At 42.0% G+C, this 24,660-nt stretch overlaps 1 protein-coding gene across 1 annotated transcript in view; it reads left to right on the forward strand.

The window, feature by feature from the left end:
• Window positions 1-24,660, forward strand: part of LOC116399587 (myelin transcription factor 1-like protein) — a 75,232-nt gene that overhangs the window by 25,887 nt on the left and 24,685 nt on the right. The window contains exons 2-3 of the mRNA XM_031876836.1: window positions 10,135-10,249; window positions 23,513-23,558. Coding sequence (XP_031732696.1) covers window positions 23,513-23,558 — 46 coding nt within the window. The 5' untranslated portion in view covers window positions 10,135-10,249. The remainder of the gene's footprint in view (window positions 1-10,134; window positions 10,250-23,512; window positions 23,559-24,660) is intronic.

Genomic DNA, 24,660 nt, shown 5'->3' on the forward strand with positions numbered 1-24,660 from the left:
GATGGTACGCTAACATACCCACCGTCAGGACTAACTAACGTTCACACACACAGCTACGGGAGCATTTTTTGGGGGTTAAGTGTCTTGCCTAAGGACACATCGATATGCGACCATCGGAGCCGGGGATCGAACCACCGTTCCTCTGATTGAAGAACCCTGCTCTCCACTTAGCCACAGTCGCCCAGGAAGAGTGCTTACATTTTCTTGAATAGGTAAACCAGCCATTTAGAAGATACACATTTGAGTTATCACAACTTTGTTTTATGTGTTTTTGAAATCATACACACATGTTAAATACTTTATAAATGAGACCAAATGAATGCGTTAAAAGGCTCTCTCATTCTTTTCCTTTCCTCTCTTCAGTTAAACAAACTGATGTACATATTAGATTGAATGTTATAAGTAGGCTACAATTATCAGAACAATACCAACATTCAGGCTCCTGTGGAAGAAATTCTGTAAATTTATTTGGCATCCATAATAAAATCTTCTGCGACCCGGAGGTCTTTTTGGAATGACTGAGGGTGTGATAATTCTAACAAAGTCATCAAACCTGAAGTAAAGGCCAATAATGTTCAATCAGCGCATATCTTGGTCACAATTGTTTAATAACCAATAATAAGGCTTCCTTACTATTAATAATTATGGGATGTGTTTATGTTAAAAGAAATATGACCTGCAAATGATCACTATAAACTCTGAAAGATCCAGTGTATGTTGGATGAATTGTGTCGTATCTGAGAGTACCGTTCATTCAAATACAGCATTTAAGTTTCATCTCTCAGAAAAGCAGACGTTTAGCTCCGTGACTCAAATGCAACAGTAAAAGTTAAAAAGCACACGCTGACTTGCAAGAGCGCACGTTGTTCAGGCACCACCGAGTTTCCATTTCAGCTTTTTGTTGTCAAAAGGAATCCCAGCGCCTAAACATTTCATACTTTGATCTCAAATGAGACAAAAAGCAGCCTATAGTTATATATGGAACGTCAGATCAAAATGTTTGCTCCATTAGGCAGCTGTCGTTTTTATTGGTTCACGAACCTTTTACTGAGCGACAGAACTCAGACATTTGCTCACTTCTTAACAATTGTTTTCATATTCACATTTGCAAGAAAAATGCTTGCACCTTTATAGTCCTTGACATTATGCAGGTGGCCATGCTCCATGCTTATATGGAGAGTCAGGAACAGCTCCTCGTGGCATCATGTCGGCCACAACAGTAGCATGAGTAGTGTAGTGTTTCTATAGGTGGAGGTGTCGCACAGCTCTCTGTTGTCCTGTGGCTATTTCAGGTCTCGGCTGTCTCACTCCTCAACCTTGGTGTTCTATAGCTGCTGGGGATGAGAGATGTTGTTAACACTTCTAAAGGCGTAAATCCCCCCCCCCCCCCTCTCTCTCTCTCTCTCTCTCTCTCTCTCTCTCTCTCTCTCTCTCTCTCTCTCTCTCACCCCCTCACTGCCTCACTGCAATGTTGTTCCCTTCACTCGCTATCTGTGCCGAGAGGTGATTGGAGTCTTCCCAGTCTGATAATGGGCACTCACACAGACACACACACACACACACCTTCTTACAGCCACAGAGCAGAGAGGGAGAGAGAAAGAGAGAGAAGGAGACTCATCAAGTAATTAAGGCCCTGGCTCTCCCCTGGAAATTAAAGGAATGGCCCTTTGCTCTCCTCTCTCCCTCTTTCTCTCTGTCTTCCTCCTCCTGCTGGGCTGATTGCTGTCTGGCTTCTCTCCTCACCTGAGTATTTCAGTCTCACTCCCAGGCAGCCAACCCATAGTGCATTGTGCCGGTGATTACCCCACCGTGGGTAATTGCGGCAGTGGTTTTGCTCACTGTTATTTCCCCCCCACTCTCAACCCTTACAGAGGGGGAGGCCCCTCCCTGGAGAAAGCAGAGGGATGCGTTGTGTGTGCTTTTAGCTTCTTGTGTGTCGCATCGGAAGGGGCCAAGTTAACAATAATGAACGCACTGGATGTGTTCCTGTGTGTTTGTGTTTCTTTATTTCTTTATTTTTCACTTCCCTGAGCAGTCACCATCTGTGTGTTTGTGTTTGGGAGCCCGGCAGGTCATGCACGCGGTCACTTCCATCTCCTGCGTCCTTGAAGAGAAAAGCGGGTCAGAGAAGTGCTTTTACCTCGGCTCACTCTTCCTCTTTGATGGGAGCGGGAGAGTCGTATAGAGCCAGTCCACTTCACTACCGCCTCTCTCCCCCATGAACCTGGCCGTCTCAGACATACCGTGCTCCGTGGGAGAGATCCAGACATAACAGGCACATTCATTTTTGCAGCCGCTGTAACAAGAAGTACCCGACAGCTAAAATGTGATATGTGATGATTTAATATAGGCTGCTCTGTGGTTAGCTCTGTGTCCGTCTTGCCTGTGCATCCTGGCTGGACCTGCCTCTAGCCCGGTGTGAGCCAGCTCCAGCCTCACAACCCTCAATGAGATTAGAGGGAATAGAGACTAGGGGGATAGCTGGATGACAGTAGACAGTGAGACAAAATGAAAAGAAGCGAGCCTGCTCCACTCGCTGCATTTTCAGGGCTGTTACACAGCTTCTCATCACTGAATTACTGGACGTTGATATTTGCAAAAATAAATAACAACCACATCTTACTTTTGAAGCTAAAGTTTACTGTTCAGTAGATTTAAAATATGTAGCATCCAGCTGTTAACATTGCCTATTTTTTATCAACTGTGAAATTGATTTGCTTACTTCCCTAATCATTTGACGAGCTGATACTATTTAATGGTAGTTAACTCATTTTGGAGACTAACATCACCAGTAGACATTTGGAACAGCCCTTATCACTATGGAACCCCAACGTGTTAGAAAATTGGCTAAATAAACTAAATATTAACAAATTAACAATACATACAATGAATTGTATAAATGACCCAATAAATGAAATAATTTACTTCAGTATAAAAACTAAACATTCTCATTCTTATTTCCTTGTTTTTTTTCCTTTAGTGAATCTGGTTCAATAGCTTCATTTCCCTTATGAAGCTTTAATATCATAACACTCCTCATGTCAGTGAAGTTGACGACAGTCAGGCCCTTTCAGTTGTTTTTAGCAGATCAGCTGCTACCACCTTTTGCCAGCTCACTCTTGTTTGACTAACCTGACGCGCCAGATGGTTTGTTACACAGAACCATGTGAGAAGCCGTCATTTTCAAACAGTTTGGCAAAAGGCAGGCACTTTAAAAAAAAAATACTTGGCAGGTGATTGGATGAAGCATCTGTCAATGAAACTCTTAACAAACATATTTTCAATTGAGAAAAGCCTAACGTGTTCATTGTGTTCTTTTTGCTATTGAAGCATCTATACCAGAGGTAGCCAACACGGTGTCCGCGGGCACCTGGTCGCCTGCGGGGACCACGTGAGTCGCCCGCAAGGCATGTTCTAAAAATAGCACTAGTCACCATGGAGCTCCGTCTAAAAATTTTATTTGCTGTTCATTTTTAATCAAAAATGCTTGCATTATTGTAGATTTTAAAATGACAATATTTCTTGTCGTAAGAGAGTTGGGTACCAGAGGCGCACGGTGGACAGCCAGGAAGAGGCTTCCGTACTGCACTAGGTTTTCAGTTTCCGAATGGCGGGTGCTTCCGTTGGCGCCGGACACACGCTGCGAGCGCACCCCGTCGTCAGGTCCGTCAGTCCTCGGAACAGGCCTACAACTCTGTTGGGGCAACAACGCAATCCGACTGAAAAGGCCCAGACTAGAGGTTTGAACGCGGGCGCCCGAGGATACTAGTTTCTTCGTGGAGAAAAAGGTACCATTAGAAATGGTGTCGGTGACAACAAACGGGGCTCCCGCCATGACGGGCCAGCATGCAGGCTTCATTGCGCAATGTAAAGGTGACCCAGACTTCCCAAAATGTCTACATTCTCGCTGCATCATTCACCAGCAGGCGCTATGTGCAAAAGTAACCGGCTTTGATCATGTGATGACTCCTGTCGTGAAGATCAGGGGCGTTTCTAGGATTCAAAGAAAGGGGGGGCTTAGCCCCAAGGGGAGTGGCATGTTTGCGCGCGTAGTGCGCGGCAATTTTTTTTGGATATCCATTGTTTCAGACAGTTCACAGATTGGTTCAATCAGAAAGAGTGTGATTTTGCTCTGTAGTTTTGCTTGCATTCAGTATATGATAACACAAGAGACAGAATTTCAGGGTCATAGTGAAATTTGACAACACAAATATGAACTTTTCTCAAATAAAGAGAGAAATAATTTTCCTGCTTGTAAAGGAAAGACGGATAAACTAGCTTTCATATCCGCGTCACTCCCAAATCCTAATTCTTAAAGGGACCGCACACAATGGATGGAGAATGGACCTGACAGTGTCAACTTTATATCGTTAAGTATGATGATAGGCTGTTGGATTGTAATTTGAACAGGGAGAAGACATACAAACCAGAACGCACACACATATGTAGCATGTTAGAGTTATAAATAACTTGTCCATGTGAGAAACAATAGTTTAATTTAATGACATCACCAAAAAAAAAAAAAAAAAAAATTAAATTTTTTTTTTATCCAATAATGCCAAATTATTTGGGGGGGCTGAAGGACATTTTAGGCTTTTTCTCCAAAGCCAAACAACACAGGATATTCATAACTGATGATTTGTATAAACATGGGACAGAGTTGATTTGTTGATCATGATTTGTTCAAAAATGTTACAAAAGTGGTTAGTACAAACGAGACATGATTTCAAGATATGACAGTTAATGATTTCATAAAAAATGTTAGAAGTGATCATTTTTACAAAAATATAACAGGTGTGATTTTGAACCAAATGCTACAAATGTGCCTATTCATCCAAAACTGTCAAAGATATTTACTAAAATATCAGAGATATTTACCACTGACTTTCAAATGTTGAAACAGAATAACAGAAATAAATGTTGAAATATATCTGTGTTTCCTACCATCATTGTTGTGGAAATCATTGTTAATAATTATTGTGAGAAATAATTAACATTGACATGTGATCAGACAGTGTCTTCACACATATTATTATTAAAAGATGATCTGTGCAACTTTGTTATTCAGGAAGTTTGTATCAAACAAGTAGCCCTTCGTACTACTCGGTACCCTTGAAGTAGCTCTCAGTTTCAAAAAGGTTGGTGACCCCTGATCTATGCTAACCTCTTAAGAATGAGTTATCGTTGTTTAGAACTAACAGTCGCCTCTCCGTGTCGTCTCACGCACACCTAAGCCCCGCCCCTAGCTGCTTGCGGGACGCTGATTGGTCCGTATCTCTGTGGTCTGGAAACAAAACATTACTTGAAGCCTGAAGAGATGGATTTTCATGTAATCTCGTGTTCCCGCAATTCTCACGTGATCTCGTGTGAATCCAGATTTCCATATCGTGACGTAAAAGTGTCAATAATGAAACCCGTATTTCAAGAGTATTTCACATGCTTTCTGTTATATGGTTCTCTCTACTCGCAAGAGGATTTGTTGGAGAAAGAAAACCCTGCGATATTAAAGTTGTCTAGATGCAGGGTCATGGGATTTCTTCAGTGGTTTCAGCTTTATCACTGTTTTGACAGTGTGGTCAGTGTAATGCCTCAGTGGGATTTAGAGGGTTGGGGTGGTTTAGTTCAGGGATATAGTGGATCAGGTCTTTTTTTATAGACTGAAACCCTTTTGAATTACTCACCTCTGTGCTGTCTGGGCATGGAAAGGACTCCTAGACACTCTGAGCAGACTGCCAGCTAAAATAAAAAATAATCGTCAAAATATGGGTACAATGGATCTGCTCTCTGCACAGCTGGACAAATGAAGACCACTCCCGTTGCATTAGGAGACAGGATTTGGGTCAAAAAGATCCCTTTAAGTAAAAACTAATATGTGTGCTGTTTCTTATCTGTTATCTTAGTCTGTTTCCAGTCCAGGAGGCATCGATTCCCACAGAACAGTTTCAGCTGCCAGCTGGCTTTATAATCAGACCAATCCCATCTCCTGTTCTCTGGCTAATCAGACCAGCTAACAAACACCCCGTCACCCACTAAACACAAGTGTGCACACCAGCACGCATTCGTTCCACTTCTCCTCGTCGACTTCCTTACTCGGGTTCCATCACTCCCTTCCTCTCACCTCAACATTTGTTTTCCCTGAAAAGCTGAATTTTGGATTTGACTTTCAGTATTTTTTTGGGGGATGTAAATATTTTATTTACATTCATAAAGAGCCCGGGGTGGTTTGTGGATCTTCAATGTGCAGCAGAGGAATGGCGGGACATACATCAACCGTGTTCCCACCTCGGTCTGACATCCATCAAACACATGTAGCTGTACTCTGGCTCTGCTAGTTTCAGCAGCAGCACCCGGGCATTCAGAAATCATAGTCGCTACTTCACCTCCACTGTGTGTGTGTGTGTGTCTAAGAGGCAATGAACAGGCACGGAAAAGAACGCAGGATATGGAACAGAGAGAGGGAGAGAGCAATAGCGAGGGAGATTTCATCTCCTCTCTGCCTGTATACATATCTGTTAGAATGTAGGTCAGGCAGCCCCAGTCACTCTCAGAGCCTGGGAGAAAGAGATTGCTCTGTGTGTGTGTGTGTGTGTGTGTGTGTGTGCGTGCATACACACGACATGAATAAAGCATGTGTCTCTCTTGTAATATGTGCTTATTTGTGTGTGCCCCTTATCCTCATGTGCCATATGTGTGCGTGTTTCTTTGTGTTTTGTGTGCGTGTGTCTAAAATACCTGTCGTGTACAGTATATGTCACAGTGGACATCACAGCCTGCGTGTGCCACAGCAGCCGGTCTTCCCAGGCTATTGTAAGTGTGTGCACTCTGGCTATGATACATATAGGAGCCCTGTAAAGGGCAGGCATGTCCCCCCTATCATCGGAAAAATGGCTTACCACAGCAGCACAACTGCAATGTATGAAAGTGTGTACTTGTGAAAGTGAAAGCATCCAGAGCGCTTTGTCCCCACCAAAGCCTGATGTATTAGGATTATCAACACGCGGGAAGTGTTCCCTGTTAGTACTGGTCGTCACTTTAAACCGATTATTCAGATGTTTCTTCATCGGCCCCATGTTGAAAGAACTATCTGCACCACTGCTGTCATGGTAACGTTAAACCATGTCTCATCTAACATTGTTATTCGTCCGTTTTATATCTTCTGTTTACTGTAATGGTCCCGTATGAATGAGAAAATGGTTTTAACTAATGTTACTCAACTGCATTTTACTCCAATGATGAAATCAATCCATGTCATAAGCATTTTAAGTTCTCAGTCATGTAAAGATACGGACTGTCCAGTTCAGGTAAAAGGCTGCTCTGTACCATGATTAAATTAATCCTTTTGACTCTCTGGTCCCGTATTGTTCTGATCAGGAATCTGACTCGTTGGCACTTTTATCTGGTTACATTTGCTTGTTTTTAAGATAACATGATTAAATATACTATTGTAATGTTAATCAGACTTGTTTTTGATATTTATTTGGGCTGATAATAAAAAGGGGGAAAAAGATTGAGAATAATCAATGAATTAGTAAAATATTAGTGCTGGACAACGATTACAATTTTTTTGCGATTAATCGCGATTATCGCATTGTTATGCGCAAAGTTCAATAATGAATTCAAAAGTAGTGTATTGCGCACTTTTATTTTAAAAGTACTGCTATATGAACAAAAGTGCAATAACATTTGGTTTGCAAACACTTTAAACAAATCAGGTTATTTTTAACAGCAGTATTCCCTTTACACAGTAGCAGTTATAATACAGTTATAATGATTCTGATAATAGATATTCAGCCGGTGTTCACAACTTTATCTTCATGTGTGTAAGAGATGCAATCTCAAATATACACCTTGAAAACTGTAAACCTATCTATGTCATGTTTTTCTCATCTTTTTATGTTTGTTAAATTCTCAGTAGCGATAACTAAATGATATGCTTATTATACATATTACAAACAAAAACACTTAAAAACTCAAAAAAAATAATTTAAATGAATCATTTCTTTTTTTGGTATTTTGGTCAGACACATATGCAAAACTGATTACCGTAATATGTGTAGTATTTGTTATAAATGTACGTTGGTACATAGAGGGTGATAAGAAGCTGTACATGGAGGGACTTAGGACCCAGGGGAAAGTAGGTGAAGATAAACAGGAAGAGACGGAAGAGACGCCACACAAACACAGCTGTTCACCACTCGCTGCCGAGCGATAATAACGCTTTAACTTGCCCAGCACTGTAAAAAATATAATCATTTTTTGTAACAAAGGGGCAGAATGAGAATAGCTTGTGCACACACGCGTCTTTAAATGTCTGTGTATGTGTTTTTGAAGAAGATGTGAGATTGTGTGTGTGTGTGTGTGTGTGTGTCTGTTTGCCTTCCTGTGAGTGTGCTCCCATTGCTGTTCAAGGCCCATTCTCTCCTGGCTGTGCTCTGTCTGTCGCTGTCCTTGGTGCTGAAACTAGCAGACGAGCTCCTCAACTCTATGGCTGGAATACCACACAAAAGCACACGCATTAAATACACCGCCACAGCGCGCTGCATTGTTGTATTGTATCGTCTTCTGTTGTCTAGTTAGACTCTTGCCATTTCTCTTTTCTTTTTCCTGATACACAGAGATGTATGGGGGTGGGGTGGGGGGGTGGGCAGTGTTCTGATGAAGACTCAGAGCTGTGATTTGTCATCAGCCTCCACATGAAGACCTTCATCAGAGGACAGACCCATCACTTACACTCTGATTATAAAGACCAGTTGGTCAGGAATGAGCATGTGTGTGTGTGTGTGTGTGTGTGTGTGTGTGTGTGTGTTTGCATATTATGTGGTAAAAGCAGATGGAATTATGTCACAAATTTGCAAGAAAACATTCAACCTTCCCTAATTGGATTTTTTTCTAAATGCGGTGAGACATGAGGAGCTCCTTTTTACCACCAGAGACAGTCATACTTTTATTTGTACATCCAGCGGGCTAACTACCTTTCACCCGAGCACTTTGACTTCGTTTTACCGCCATTTCTTTTTCTGAATGACAATGCTTCACGGGTGCACTGGTGGCTGTAATCAAATAGAAACCCAGCTTTCGACGCCGATTTTCAAAGACATAAAAGACAGCAGGACCGTCGTCATAAATCAAAAAATATAGTTTTGAGTGGCCCATTGTTTGCTTACAACTCGCTCACACTGTTTCCAGCTTGGCCACGCTTCAGAGTCACACTACAAAGGGAATGGACCAAAAGAAGGTGGAAAACAGGTGTTATGAAGGGTAAAAAAAAAGACCCCCTGATGGATCAAAGTAAAGTCCGCTTATGCATGTAACAAGCGGCGCTCCTTTTTACATAACGAAACTACAGACACTCTGAGCACTCACTGTGAGCCTATGGCTGTTTGTCCTGAAGGACCAGCTATTGTTTTTGATTTAAGCTGCTTTGAAATAGGTGGGGAATAGCTGTGTGTGTGTGTGTGTGTGTGTGTGTGTGTGTGTGTGTGTGTGTTATGGGCCGTCTGCTAGGCTCCCTATGGGGGCCTTCATTCTTTCTGACGGTCCCTATATACCATCAGCACCTCATCTGTTCACTCCCATACGTTCTCTCAATTAGCAGCAGCGGATGGAAAGAAACAAAGACGGGCAGAGTACACAGGCAGCGTTTGAGTGCATGTGTTCATTCACACCTCCACCTCTTTTCCTTTCCCGTCTTTATCACGTTCCATGTCTTATTTATTTATTTTTGAAGGAGTAGGACGTCGACCCCTGTACTCACTCCACACATCTCCCACCACTCTCCCTCCCTCTTTCCTCTCCTCCTCTAACAAAGGGTGGAGAGCCGAGGAGAGAAATCATGGAGGCAGGCACGGATCATTAGCTATATTTGTCCCCACTTCCTGCAGAAAATGATAGATCTAGCTAATTACCCCATGTTGCCAAGACCATCACACACGACAAGCGGCCTTCGTTATGGCGGAAGTCAGCGGTGGCTTGGTGCGTGCCGCATAGCCCATGCTACATGCCTACTCCTGAGCCCAGAGTCAAAGGAGAGCGGAGAAACCTCAGATCCTGCCATGGCTGCATGTGAACGTGATTGTTCTGGAAAATGGTTTTAATGATGCACGCTTTCCCGTCTTCTTCTTCCCCTCTGTGTAGAAAATGAGTTTGGAGGAGACGTGGTGAGCCGTTCCTCTCCAGCTGAACGTCGGTAGGTCACTGTGGAAGCAGAGGTCCGGACCAAGAGAGCCGTCTCGACCCCAAACCCTTTCAGGTAGTGCAGCGCATCCCGTTGTTCACACCCTGTTCAGATGGGGTTGTTGTTCTGATCGTGGTCACGAGCTGCTTCTGATGCACGCTTGTGTGACAAATCTGAATTGAACTTGTTCCTTTTGTCACATTTTACATTATAGATTTTTCCAATAAATATATACAGCATCAACAGCACTGCTCAGTGACAACAAAATAAACTGAAAGCAAAGAACCCAAACAGCACTTGTTATAACAGCTATAATGTATTGTATATACTGTAGTTCTGAACAAAATTAGAGATGAAACAATTAGTCGACCAGTCAATTGACAGCATGGGTAAAGAGGAAGTTGTCAATCAAGCTTCTTTCCCACTGGACAAAACCCCACTAACACCCGCGTACATGTGGCCTTTGTCTTGAGTGGGAAAGGCTGCAGTCTGCATTCGATCCCCGTACAAATGACTCTGCTGTAGTCACGGCTATTTATTGGCTCCAGCTACGAGATGGAAACATGGCACACAGGTGGACACACTGATTCACCATCCCTCTTCTGGCATGATGCTATGTGATCCGCATTGACGTGAATATTTAATAAATGAAATCAACGGGGATTTGGACAGTTATTATAATTTATTAATGTACAAAACCTAATTACTAGAAACACCATAAAACTGATCAAGACAGTCTTGGTTAGTCCTTCCACTCTGACTGGTTTGTAAAACACACTCTGTTCAAACTCAACACAAACCACAAAAAAAATGTTTTTCATGTTTTGAAAACAAGAGAGAGACTGAATAAGCAACAGATATGAAAAGAAGTAGCCAGCATAACGTTTCCATAGTTTACTAACTAAGACAGAAAGGCATACTTGTCTACTGGCTATGGGTAAGATCTCCTATTTTTTGCCTGTTTTTCTGCTTTTAGAAAACACTGATATACTGTACGGACTAGTTCAGGTGTAACAAAGGGTAAAACACTGAACAGGTTCGTCTGACAGAGATCTGAATAATAACAAAAAATGCAAAAACATAATCTTCTGCTTTCAATGTGAAATTGTTGAAATGACAAGGGAACCCTTCTTCATGAAGGTCCTCAATCGTTTGAACCTCTTTTCTGTGCCAAGTTTCAAATATAGATCCTCCTTAGCCTGAAAGTTTCCTTATTAATTATTGGCAGAGGCCCAGATGAGAAGTTTCCATGAACTGCATGTTCAGTAATATGAGATCAATTCTTTAATCTGTTGAGATCAAGTTATATTGATCCTTTTATTGAACTATTAGATTTTAGGAAAACCGTCTTGGAACATAAACCAACACAAACCAGTATTTGACACAACAGCTTATTTCCTATAGCGGTTTAATTAGTTCTGCTCCCCACTGTAGTAGCAATGCAGTTTTCAAAGATGGAGATGAAAGGCAATAAAGCCGAATAGAATCAAGATTTTACGAAGGAAAGGGTATCCGAACATGATCCACTCAGGCTGTATAGCAATCATTTAGGTACGAAACACACATCCTTCGGGTCCTCTCTACGATCTGTGGACCAGCTGATAAATTGCGCTATCGTATTCCGATCACAGCTCCTCTCTCTCTCTAACCCATTTTAGAGCCCTGCACTGCTGCCGTCGCCCACCAAAGCCATGCTCCACACTAGTTAGGAATCACTCTCTGGATTTTCAGTCTCCTTCTGTCTCCATCACCCTCGCTCTCCTCCTCACTCCGACTGTCAGTGCCCACTCCGACGCTATCTCCACAGCCCTTCACACTAATTCAGATGCACTTAGCGTCGGTTCGGCACACGTGTTTACTGTCACGAGATGATGCATGGCATAAATACCTATTCGCAGAGAAATTTGATAGTGCCAGCGCAGTTTTGGTGGCTCCCCAGCACTACACTGTACAGAATACCAATGTGGGAGTGTGTGTGTGTGCCTGTGTGTGTGTGTGTGTGTAGGTGTGTGTGTGTGTGTGCGCGTGCGCATGCGTGGCGGAGGGTGGGTCGGGCGCCATATGCCTGAAACGCATTCTCCCAAAACTTCAAGGTGAAAACAAAGGGAAGCTGATAACGATGTGAATTGTTGTGACAGATGTCTGAGCACCCCCACACCCCCCCCCCCCACCACCAAAATGATGAACACACACACACACATAGAAACACACATAACGCTCGTCTCAGTGCATATTACAATAATCGCTGCATTGCTTATCATGTTTCATTCCCAGTAATATCCCAATTCTTCTCTATCAAACAGCAAACCCCCTCTTCTTATTCCTGTCTGATGGCATTTCCTGCATAGTGATGAAGACTCCTAATAACGGCCATGGACACTTTCAGTTCCAAGGAGGAGAATTTGCACATTTGTTTTTGTTTTGATGAGGACTCTACAATCCATATTACCAACACAAACACTGTTGACATTTGGACGGCTGCTTTTTCCAATATGCATGCGGAATAAAATGTTGCGCTGCGTTCCACTCTCCATCCACAGTACGCACGTGTTTTCAAAGGATGCCAGTCTTCTGTGAGAATTCATCTTGTGCTTGTAGCCTCAGCGCATTTGAAATGGGATGCAGCCTTCGCTTCATGCAGCCGGCACATCCCCAGACCTTGTGTGTTCTGAAAGTGAATAAAATCCTCACACAATATACGCTGCTCAATACGCCACGTAGATTAAAATTCATGGAGTACTTCTGTCATACGCATTTAGAGGCAATGAATGGTGAATAGGAATATGAAGTGCAGCAGGATTTTTACCAAATTACCCATCGGCTTGGGCTTGGTTTTTCAATGCACCAAGTGAATCCCAGTGGAGGTCATGTGTGAAATGAAATGGTTAATTACAATACAACACAAGTTAAGTACATCCACCTTGCTTTAGTGCTCCCGACAGTTTGTGCAACAAGACAAACAATGGAAATGTGCCTTGTCTTTTTGGTAGGATATACTAAATATTACCAGCAATTATTATAAACTTTTAATTCAAGTCATGATTCAAAAATAAAAGTAAAAACTATTACAAATTAGAAAACACTCTATTATCATTGTTTTGTGAAAAATTATTTACCTCCAAATGAGAAAAATAAATCGGTGGAGATAATCCAGCGGCTTTTAAATGGATCCTTTATCTTATCAAATAACAGATTTTTCTCAAACCAATAAGGAACATTTTATCTGAAAAATTAAAAATCACCAAATATGGAGATACATGTTTTTCTCTGACGGCAGCGCTGCGAATGTTAAAGCACATATAATTTGACGTGCCGTGTAGAAATAGGAGAACATGCTGAAATTCCTTTGGAGTTTGCTTCAAGCCAACCTAAACTTTTGGCGCTTGGCTTGACGTGACTCCGTGGTTATTCATCCTGGCCCATAACGACATTGATCCGGGGCCTAATTGAGACACAGAGACGCAGAGAAGGACGGGCCTCCTACTAATCCTCAATAAGCAGGCTAACCTTCATTACTGCCGTGACATTTTCCCATGGGGCGCTAAGAGGGAGCAACAGACAGACAGGCTATCAGGGCTCTCCGACATCTGGTGAGCCACAGCGGCGCGCGTGCTTTCTGGGGCCAACGCTCACGAGGAGCCTTGAGGGAAAGACGCGGGGGCGACACGACTGTCATTGTCGCTGTTGTTTTTATTCTACTGCAGGAGTCACTCATTGTAGAAGACAGCGCTGATGCAGGCCTGAAACCTGGACCCTCAGAGAGAGGCTAACGGCTTCAGATAGGCACTCTTAGTATGCTAGTGTGTGTGTGTGTGTGTGTGTGTGTGTTCCTTTTAACATCCTACTAGCAGGTTAGGACTATTTTCAACATTCCATTCACTTCATTTGTGAAACAGACAGCTCACTCTCGTATGTATATACCACATTTTTATTAATATGTCTGACTGGAAATAAAAAAAAATAAAACACATTAGAAAGATTTGAAAAAATAAGAACAATTTAAATGCATTAGGAAACACAAAAACAAAACCAATTAAAGCTGCGAGCAGCGATGAACGGGCCCTCGCACCTTCCCGCGTCTCGGGGGTACTGGCGGGACGCCAGCAGAAGCGGCCATAAATATCTGCGACCATCAGACAGCATGCCCACAAGTTAGACATATTTTTAATGCTTGGACTGTGTGACGCTGGAAATTATGTAGTGCAAATATTCCACCAGTTCCTGTATCCACTGTGGCGCTAGAGAACACGCGCAAACATGCATTGTGTTGCTCTACATCAAGTATAGACCACATCATGTAAATGTCATATAAATCGGATTCAGTTTGTCACATAATGCTGTCTTCCTGTAGGTGGCGCTATGACTTTGAGTGAAAATGGGCTTGTAGACATCCTCAGGCCATGACTGTTATCAAATATGGCAAGTTTGGGACATATTTGAGCAAGTCCAGTGGAGTTACATCAGCTTGTTGTTTAATGGCAAATCACATACAATGGCCGCCACGCCACGGCTACGCCATTCCATCAAACATAAAGCTTTCAGTAACTTTTAATTGCAAAGGTCTTTCGATTGTACTGACCAAATTTGAAAAGGATCTGACAAAGTCTCTAGGAGGAGTTCGTTAAAGTATAGCGACTAGAAATCGAGGGAAAATTCACACAAAAATGAAAATGGCCAACTTCCTGTTCATTTTAGAGCATTATCCCAAGACACTTTTTTTTAAGTCTTCATGTGATACATGTTGCTACCAAATTTCATACATGTAAGTCAAACGTAGTGCTGGGGCTGCGTTTTGTGGAGTTACATCCGGGTTGTTGTTTGACGGCGAATCACGTAAAATGGCCGCCACGCCACGGCTACGCCATTCCATCAAACATAAAGCTTTGAGTAACTTTTAATAGCAAAGGTCTTTAGATTATACTGACCAAATTTGAAAAGGATCTGACAAAGTCCCTAGGAGGAGTTCGTTAAAGTATAGCGACAAGAAATCATGGTAAAATTCACACAAAAATCCAAATGGCCGACTTCCCGTTCATTTTAGAGCATGGTCCCGAGACACTTTTTTTTAAGTCTTCATGTGATATATGTGCCTACCAAATTTCATACATGTAGGTCAAACGTAGCGCTGGGGCTGCGTTTTTGAAACTTTGTAGGGGGCGCTATCGAGGCAATTTGAAAGGGTCAAGCCAAAAAGCCATATGAAATATTTATGTCCATCACCTATGACACCTGTGTAAAGTTCCAAGGCTTGTTGAACATCCTAAGTCACAGAAAAATAAGCTTAATTTTTCATGGCGAATGACGCATTGCCACGGCAACAGTGTTTAACGACAACTCACAATATTCATGATGAAGCATTATCAATGTCTTACGGCTTAGCTTACCAAATTTGAGACTGATCTGGGCAACTTCCTAGTCAGAGTACATCAAAGTATAAAACTTGTCATTTTCTTTTGCCAGTAGGTCATTGACTTTGTGAAAATGTTGCCATGGAAATGTGCTCAGGCCTGGACCAGCATCATGCATAACAATTTTGGGGCAGATTCAATAAAGTACCTTGGAGTTACAACAACTTCCTCTTTCATGGCGAACGGCACGAAATGTGCGTGACATGGGCGCCGCATAAAACGAAGGTCGTTCAATGTCAGTTGACCATTTTAGTAACTTTTCATCATTAATGTCTTTAGATCATCTTGACCAAATTTGAAGTTGATCGTATAAATTCTGTGGGAGGAGTTCGTTAAAGTACAATGCCTGAAAATGATAAAAAATGCCTAAAAATGCAAAGAAATGGGAGTATTACTGCATCGCCCCCTAGTGGTTGTATGGAATGAAAATTTGAGGGCATGTTACAGGACACAATGTGAACATATGCTACAGATTTCGTGATGATAGGCCATATGATTTTGAAGTTATATATATTGCAGTAGAAGGCCACACCCCTATTAAATGTATTGGTCCATATATTCTTAATGCAAGAAGATATCAACAAGATTTTCATAACTTGTAATGATATAGATCTAATAATGATTCACAACCAATTTGATACCAATCAGACCCAGGGTCTAGAAGAAGTGAATTCTTTTTTTTTTTACAAAATTCAAAATGGCAGAAAATTTTGGTAGGCGGAGCTTAGGGTCACAAGAGGATTTTTTGTAGAACTCATTGAGTTGCTCATGACCGAAAAATTTTAAGTCATTTGGACATACGCGCTGTCGGGGCTTGCATTTCCAACTTCTAGGGGGCACTAGCGAGCAATTTTGTCATGCTCGACCATGGGACCCATAAAATATCAAATTTTCCCGCAATCCTGATATGCTTGCCAAATATGGGAATGTTGGGGATATGATAAAGCCCCCAAAATGGCGTTTCATTCGAGAGAAAAAGAATAATAATAATAATAATAATAATTAAAGCTGCGAGCAGCGATGAACGGTCCCTCGCACCTTCCCGCGTCTCGGGGGTACTGGCGGGACGCTGGCAGAAGCGGCCATAAATATCCGTCCATCAGACAGCGTGCCCACAAGTTAGACATATTTTTAATGCTTGGACTGTGTGACGCTGGAAATTATGTAGTGCAAATATTCCACCAGTTCCTGTATCCACTTTGTGATGCCAGAGAACACGCGCAAACATGCATTGTGTTGCTCTACATCAAGTATAGACCACATCATGTCAATGTCATATAAATCGGATTCAGTTTGTCACATAATGCTGTCTTCCTGTTGCCAGTAGGTGGCGCTATGACTTTGAGTGAAAATTGGCTTGTAGACATCCTCAGGCCATGACTGTTATCAAATATGGCAAGTTTGGGACATATTTGAGCAAGTCCAGTGGAGTTACATCAGCTTGTTGTTTAATAGCGAATCACCTACAATGGCCGCAACGCCACGGCTACACCATTCCATCAAACGTAAAGCTTTGAGTAACTTTTAATAGCAAAGGTCTTTAGATTGTACTGACCAAATTTGAAAAGGATCTGACAACGTCCCTAGGAGGAGTTTGTTAAAGTATAGCGACGAGAAATCATGGGAAAATTCACACAAAAATCAAAATGGCTGACTTCCCGTTAATTTTAGAGCACCAAGACACTTTTTTTTAAGTCTTCATGTGATACATGCGCCTACCAAATTTCATACATGTAGGTCAAACGTAGTGCTGGGGCTGCGATTTTGAATATTTGTAGGGGGCGCTATCGAGGCAATTTGAAAGGGTCAAGCCAAAAAGCCATATGAAATATTTATTTCCATCACCTATGACACCTGTGCAAAGTTCCAAGGCTTGTTGAGCATCCTAAGTCACAGAAAAATAAGCTTCATTTTTCATGGTGAATGAAATAAAATGAAGGTCGTTCAATGTCAGTAGACCATTTTAGTAACTTTTCATCATTAATATCTTTAGATCATCCTAACCAAATTTGAAGTCGATCGCATGAATTCTGTGGGAGGAGTTCGTTAAAGTACAACATCTGAAAATGATGAAAATTGACAAAAAAGCCAAAAATGGCTTAACTACTGTATCGCTCCCAAGTGGTTGAATGGAATGAAAATTGTAGGGTATGTAACAATATACGATGTGCACATATGAGACAAATTTTGCGATTATAGGTTAGATGGTTTTGAAGTTATGAGTGTTGAAAAACAAAGCCACGCCTTATAAAGTTCATTGGTCCATATCTTCTAAACGTAATGAGATATCAAACATCTTTTGATAGAATGTTATTATATAGATCCAATACTGATCCACAGCAAATTTAGTAGCAATCGGACTCAGCGTGTAGGAGGAGGTTGCAAAAATGTGTTTTTCAGAAAATTCTAAATGGCGGAAAATTTTGGGAGGCGGAGCTTAGGGGTCCAAGAGGCTTTTTTGTAGACCTCATTTGGTGGCATGCCTGTGTAAAATTTCAAGTTAATTGGACATACTGGATGAGGGGGCTAAATTCTAGGGGGCGCCAGTGAGCAATATTTTCATGTTCGAGCATGGGACCCATAAAATATCAAATTTTTCAGCAGTCCTGATATTCTCGCAAAATATCGGGACGTTGGGGACATGATAAAGCCCCCAAAAAGGCGTTTCATTCGAGAGAATAATAATAATAATTAAAGCTGCGAGCAGCATTGATCGGGCCTTCGCAACTTCACGCACGTCGAGGGTACTAGCAGGACTCTGGCCATGCATTTCTGTGACCGTCATACACTGCGTGCACGAGTTAAACGGTATTTCCTGGTACTGGCAGGACTCTGGGTGACACGGCCATGAATTTCTGTGACCATCACACTCTGCGTGCACGAGTGAGATATTTCCTGCGTAGACCAGCAGCGTAGCAAGCTTATGTTGCCAGGTCTTAAGCCTCAAATGTTTTGAGTGTACCTCCGATACAATCATAAATGTAAGCCTGTTAAGATCATTAAGAAAATAAATGTGTGTGAATGCGCTTCAGTGTTTGTAACATAACAGACTGTCAGTTTACTGGGATGGGGTTCAACTCCCTGCAGTGTCCTGCTGATTGTATTTGGACTTACATGAAAGTTAACAAAACGGTAGTGCCATTTGCTGTTACTTGAACACTTTAATTTAACACCGTTTTCATTTTAAGTTCTTCTGTAACTTTAGATTGTAGTGTGAAGCATTCATTGTAACATTTTACCTGATTGTCATGTAGAAGCTCTGGACAGATCATTTATGCTAATGCCCACCGACAGTGGCTTGACAACCACTTTTATCTAATTTCTGCTCTCCAAGCATCTTACTATGCACATATTTATATCAGAGAAGTCATTCTTTTCTCATTGTGTGCCCACAAACCCTTTCAATAAGGTCAGTGTTTGGGGCGCTGTATTTATAGAATCCTGCTTACGTCCGTGCTTATCAGTAGGTGGCGCTATGACAATGAGTTAATATTGGCATGCAAAAGTCCTAAAGCCATGACAGTGAACAAGCATGTCAAGTTTGGGACAGTTTTGACAAAGCACAGTCGAGTTACAACAGCTTGATGGATGATGGTGAACCATGTAAAATGGCCGTCACACCATATCCACGTCGTTCGATGAAACCTAAAGCTTTTAGTAACTTTTAATCGTTAAGGTCTTTACATTGTTCTGACCAAATTCTAAGCTGATCGGATTAATTCCCTAGGAGGAGTTCGTAGTACAGCACCTGGAAATGGAAAAAAAACACGAGAAATTCATACAAAATTCAAAATGGCTAACTTCCGGTTGGGTTTAGAGCATGGTCCCAAGAGACTTTATTTTAAGTCCACATGTGATACATGTGCCTACCACATTTTGTAAATCTATGTGAAACGTACAGCGAGGGCTGCTTCGTTGAAATTTTGTAGGGGGCGCTATTGAGCCGATTTGCCACTCTGAACCAATAAAATCATATTCCATAACTAAATTTTGGGCTTGTAATCTGCTTGCCAAGTTTGCTTATGTTTCGAGCATTTTTAGCCTCTCAAAATGACCTTCATTGTTAACGGCGAAGACTGCATCGCCACGGCAACGGCGTTCGACGAAACATCAAAAGCTTCATGAACTGGTATTATGAACTTCTTACATTTGCGTGGAAGTAATTTGATGTTGATTTGATTTACCTACTAAGAGAAACAAGCCAAAGTATAATGACTTTAACTTCCTGTTACCAGTAGGTGGCGCTATGACTATGATTCAAAATTGGCCTGCAGATGTCTTCAGGCCTGGAGTCTAATCAAACATGTGCAATCTGGTAAAGATCTGATGATGTGGAGTTGAGTTACATCAGTTTATTCGTTTATGGCGAGGGGATCGAAATTCGCCGAGCCGCCACGTCGCCGCCCTTCAACAACTTCTTACAATTTTCACAATGAAGCATTATCAAGGTCTTAAGGCTGTTCTGACAACATTTTAGAGGGATCTGATTAATCTGTGAGGAACAGGATGTCAAAGTACACAACTTACAACTTCCAGTTGCCACTAGGTGGCGCTATTACTATGATTCTAAAATATCATATAGATGTGTTCCGGTTCAGGATGTTATGACATATGAGAGATTTGGAGCAGATTCGACAATGTACGGCCGAGTTACAACCACTTCCTGTTTCGCGGCAAATGGTGTTTTTTTGACGCCACGCCACGGATACATAGTTCGATAACTTTTTGATCTTTGAGTAACTTTTCACTGCTAAGGTCTCAAGAGCATACTGACCGAATCTGAAGTCAATCGGGTCTAATCTCTGGGAGGAGTTCGTTAAAGTATGACGCCTTGAAATGGTCAAAAAACATCATAAAAGTCAAAATGGCCGACTTCCTGTTTGGTTTAATGAAAAACTCCAAGAGGATTTTTTGTGCGTCTCATCACGTTCCACATACCTACCAAATTTCATACAGCTAGGTGAAACCCGATGTTGGGGCTACTCAATAGGGGGCGCTATTGAGCCAATATTTCATACCGCAGCTGGACACCCCAATCAGACTGCAACTCGGGCCCTAATAATTCCTACAGTTTCAATAGGGACCTCGCGGCCCGACGTTGTCGGTGCTCGGGCCCTAATTAACACTAATGGTGACACCCGCCCCCCAAAACAGATCTCCATACAACTCACTGGGCAGTGTGTTCTGATACAGTAACGTTACATACAGTACATTGTTGGATGTTACTGACGGCTCATGTCATGGATAGGACGGTTCTCTCTTGCACCATTCATCCTATGGCTGCCGACAACATGGAGATAAACACATAATCACTGGGATTTTGTGAGAGTAACAGCTGTTTAGGCAGTTTGTGATGTTGTGAAAGATTAAGCAAGGACAAGTCATTCAGGAGCAATACAGTAGGGTGGATGGAACGACATAATTCAAGTCCTTAGTCAATAAGGAGCACACTATTGAGAGAAACGACCTTACAGAACCAAAACAAGTCTGTCTGTATGGTGACAGAGTGAGTTTCATTAAGAAACTTTTGATTGGAGTTTTTGAAGGTATGTGCTATACCTTTCCAAATGTGATCCCAGTCCAGTGGCACATTCTCCCGTCAGGTGTTCTTCTTTGGTCCAGACCCGTTCGTTCTACACGAAGATACAGAAAACAAGTACAGTTTTGATAGTGAACCCTTTCTTTGTTCTTTTGTATTTAAGATAGAATGCAGGTGATGTGTTTCATTCCACACTGTATGCTTGAAGCAATGATTTTAGTTGTAGAAAACAATGAAGCCCCAAATAATAGTTGTTAACAGTGAGTGTGATACACATGCTGGTGCTGCTGTGGGAGCAGGAAAAGAAGTGGGAGGAACAATAGCCTCCATGGCCGAACAGAGAAAGAATAGAGCGCCACCTACAGAACCTTTTAAATTCAGAAAATAAATTGAACAGAAATGACAGTACCACCCACATTGATTGGCAAGTGATCTCTGATTTCAGTGCAGAAAAAGCAGCAAGTACACGCTAACTAAAGCAGAGGACAAAAGTGATAAACGGAAACTTCTCAAAGCTTAGATTTCAAATAAAGGGGACATTGAATATATCATTCCATTGACGTTTTATGTATTTTTGAATGTCTGACACAAGTGAGCACTTGTGTAAGGAGTTGGCCACTGCATGAAGGAACACAAACATTTGGGGCAGGGTGCTATCATGTCTGCACCCTGCTGTTTAGACATAAAAAGTCCATTTTCTGTGAGAAAATCTACATGCGGAAAACGGTTTCTGTCCCACTTTAAAGTGGATTGCACATGTTGAATGGAAGCGCTCACTCCTGCTCGTACTGCGGGTTGTTCCAGAGGAGCTTTGATAAAACAGCAATGATCAGACCGATGCTCGGGGGGGGGTAGTCTTTGCTCACAATCAAGGTTGCACACTCACACATGTGAGGAGCTAGATTCGTACGTTGTTTCCCTTTTTTCCTTCCTTTCTGTCCTCAAAGAAGGGTTTCTTTTCCACCGCCATGGTAACCACAGTTAAGTTTTATGTACAATATATAAATATATATATATATATCGTTTGGATCACCCTACAGTACTTCAGGTTGTTCCCTCGCTGCTCCGCTAATAAGATTTACAAGGTATCCCTGCCTTTCATCATTTTATTTTTCTCCCGTTGAAACATTTATGGGCCTTCATAAAGAAACACACCATTAGGGCTGAGGGGCTCCACAGTACAGTAAGTGTGGTGTTAATAAATCATGTTTAATAAAAAGAGACATCCAAACAGGGCAACGGCCCCCGTCATAGTCCAAAGCCAGCAGGCATGAATATTTACGTAGGGACATCTGGAAATAACAGAGCGACGTTCAGGCCCCTCAACAATTTATGATGTGTTGGTGTGGGGACGGACCTACCTTCAGTTCAGAGGGACGGACATGAGAGAGAGGAGGAAGGGAGGGTGATGCTTACTCTGCCATATGAAGAGCTTGAACGGGCTGAACCCTGAGGAGGACCATGCAGTTATAATTAGATGGTGTCACGCCTGCAGTGCATGTGTAAAGCGACTGATAGATCACACACGTTCATGAATGAGCGCATGAACGGTTGGACAGATGGATGGAGAGAATGATGAATGACAAGTTCAGAATTTATGTTTTGCATCATTTTAATATGGCAATTTATGAAAATGGATTAAATGATGTTGCGACACATTCTCACTCCCACCTCGTCAAAAACCGCAGCTGCCTCCTAGAGTCAGCGTCGGACGTGTCAGGACGGCGCGTCTGTGGCCGCTTGTTAGGCGCATACAGTTCCTTTGCAAAATAAACTTCCAAATCTACTTAGATTTTAGGTTTAGTTGCGCAACAAAAGCACTTGGTTTGGTTTAGGAAAAGATCATGGTTTGTGTTAAAATAAGTATGTTTGTTACTTAAAAAACCTCCCCTCGTAAAATATGGAAGCAACGTAACAAAATGAAGATTAAAGCTCAACGTTGACTTGGTTTGACATTGGACATGAACACCGCTCTCCTGGGTGAAAGTCTTGTTTTCGTCTTGCCTTGTCTCTCTCTATCAAATAAAGAAGGATTGACTAAAAAATCATCTATAGAGGAGGAGATCAAACATTTTCCATTTGTATAAAAGCATAAATATAGATTTAGCAGGCCAGTTGTATGTGCCAGTAGGTCTCCTTTACTCGGGAATGATTTCAGATAACAGGAATCCAAATGTACCTTTCTTTAAATGACAGCGAGTCAGTCCGTCATGTACATCAGTACAGCACATGAAGCCTTACATCCAAGTGTTCCAAACATCAGGTGTGAACTGCATGTTTCACAAGGAGAGGAAAAAGTCCTGGATTTGAAGGAACACGAATCCAAATTAAAGATAATATTTCAGTGCTGTCTGTCGTGTGTTTAACAGCTTGTTTGTGCCTTCTCTGCAGATGGAGGTGGATGCAGACGATAAGCACCATCGAACACGCTCCAAAGGTATCAACACACACACACACACACACACACACACAGCGGCACTGCCATTCAGGGTGACCTTCACCCTCCCAACACAAACATGCACAGACACAAGCACACGCACATACTGTACACACACCACTGCACAAATCCCAGACTGTCACAGTTGAGTTGCCTCCTCTCTCTCTCTCTTCAAAATGAAATGTCTGCCACAGTGACACCTAATCCTGCTAAAGCGATACATAGTGCAAAGTGAAAACAGATTATGGAATTAAAAAACAACAAGTAACACTCAGTTTTAGCTGATAAACCGGTGAGACTTTTTCATATTTTATGACACTTTATAGCTCATAGCGGTGGCCAATGACATTATGTTGTCAGGTTGTCTGTCCGTACGTTCGTACACACGTCTTCACGTCCGTACACCTGTCTGGTCCGTGCTCGAGAATGCGATATCTGGGGAATGCCTTCAGCAAAATGTCCTCTTAGACCTCTTAGAATTAGACTGGAGTCATTGTGACTTGAGTTGACTCGAGTCACTGTTTTGATAACTCGCAACTTGACTTGATAGAAGACAAAGTCTGCGTTCATTTTGAAAAGAATATTCTTTGATCAAGATGAAATAAAACAACTAATGTTTAATAAAGTTGCTTTTTTTGTTTGATTACATTTATTTCATCGAATATCAATAATTGTAATACAAATTCAATTGATTGTTGTAATTTTTGAAATGATTCGATAACTAGGCCAATAATATCATTATTAGACTAATACCTGGCAGGAGGGGGACTGAACTTAGGACTCCACTTGACCTGACATAACCTGTGACTTGACTGGCCCATGGAAAAGTGACCTGGGACTTACTTGATACTAGGACCAAATGACTTGAGTCACACGTCAAAGCCCAAAACTTTAGCATGCTCTCGCCAGCCGCGCACACACCCTGCATGGAGGAGGAGTTCAGTGGTCTCCAGGGTGTTTCACAGTCAGTTCAGCACCGAATGTTGGAGGGAGAACACTAGCTTTCCTTTAGCTTTTGGAGACATTTAATGACATATTACGTGCGTGCACCTTAAACTCAAAGAAAGACTAAAAAATGTTCACTTGCCCTCATCTGACTCCC

This window comes from Anarrhichthys ocellatus, unplaced genomic scaffold, assembly GCF_004355925.1.
Source record: "Anarrhichthys ocellatus isolate YVR2014 unplaced genomic scaffold, GSC_Weel_1.0 scaffold117, whole genome shotgun sequence".
In the NCBI taxonomy this organism is placed as follows: domain Eukaryota; kingdom Metazoa; phylum Chordata; class Actinopteri; order Perciformes; family Anarhichadidae; genus Anarrhichthys; species Anarrhichthys ocellatus.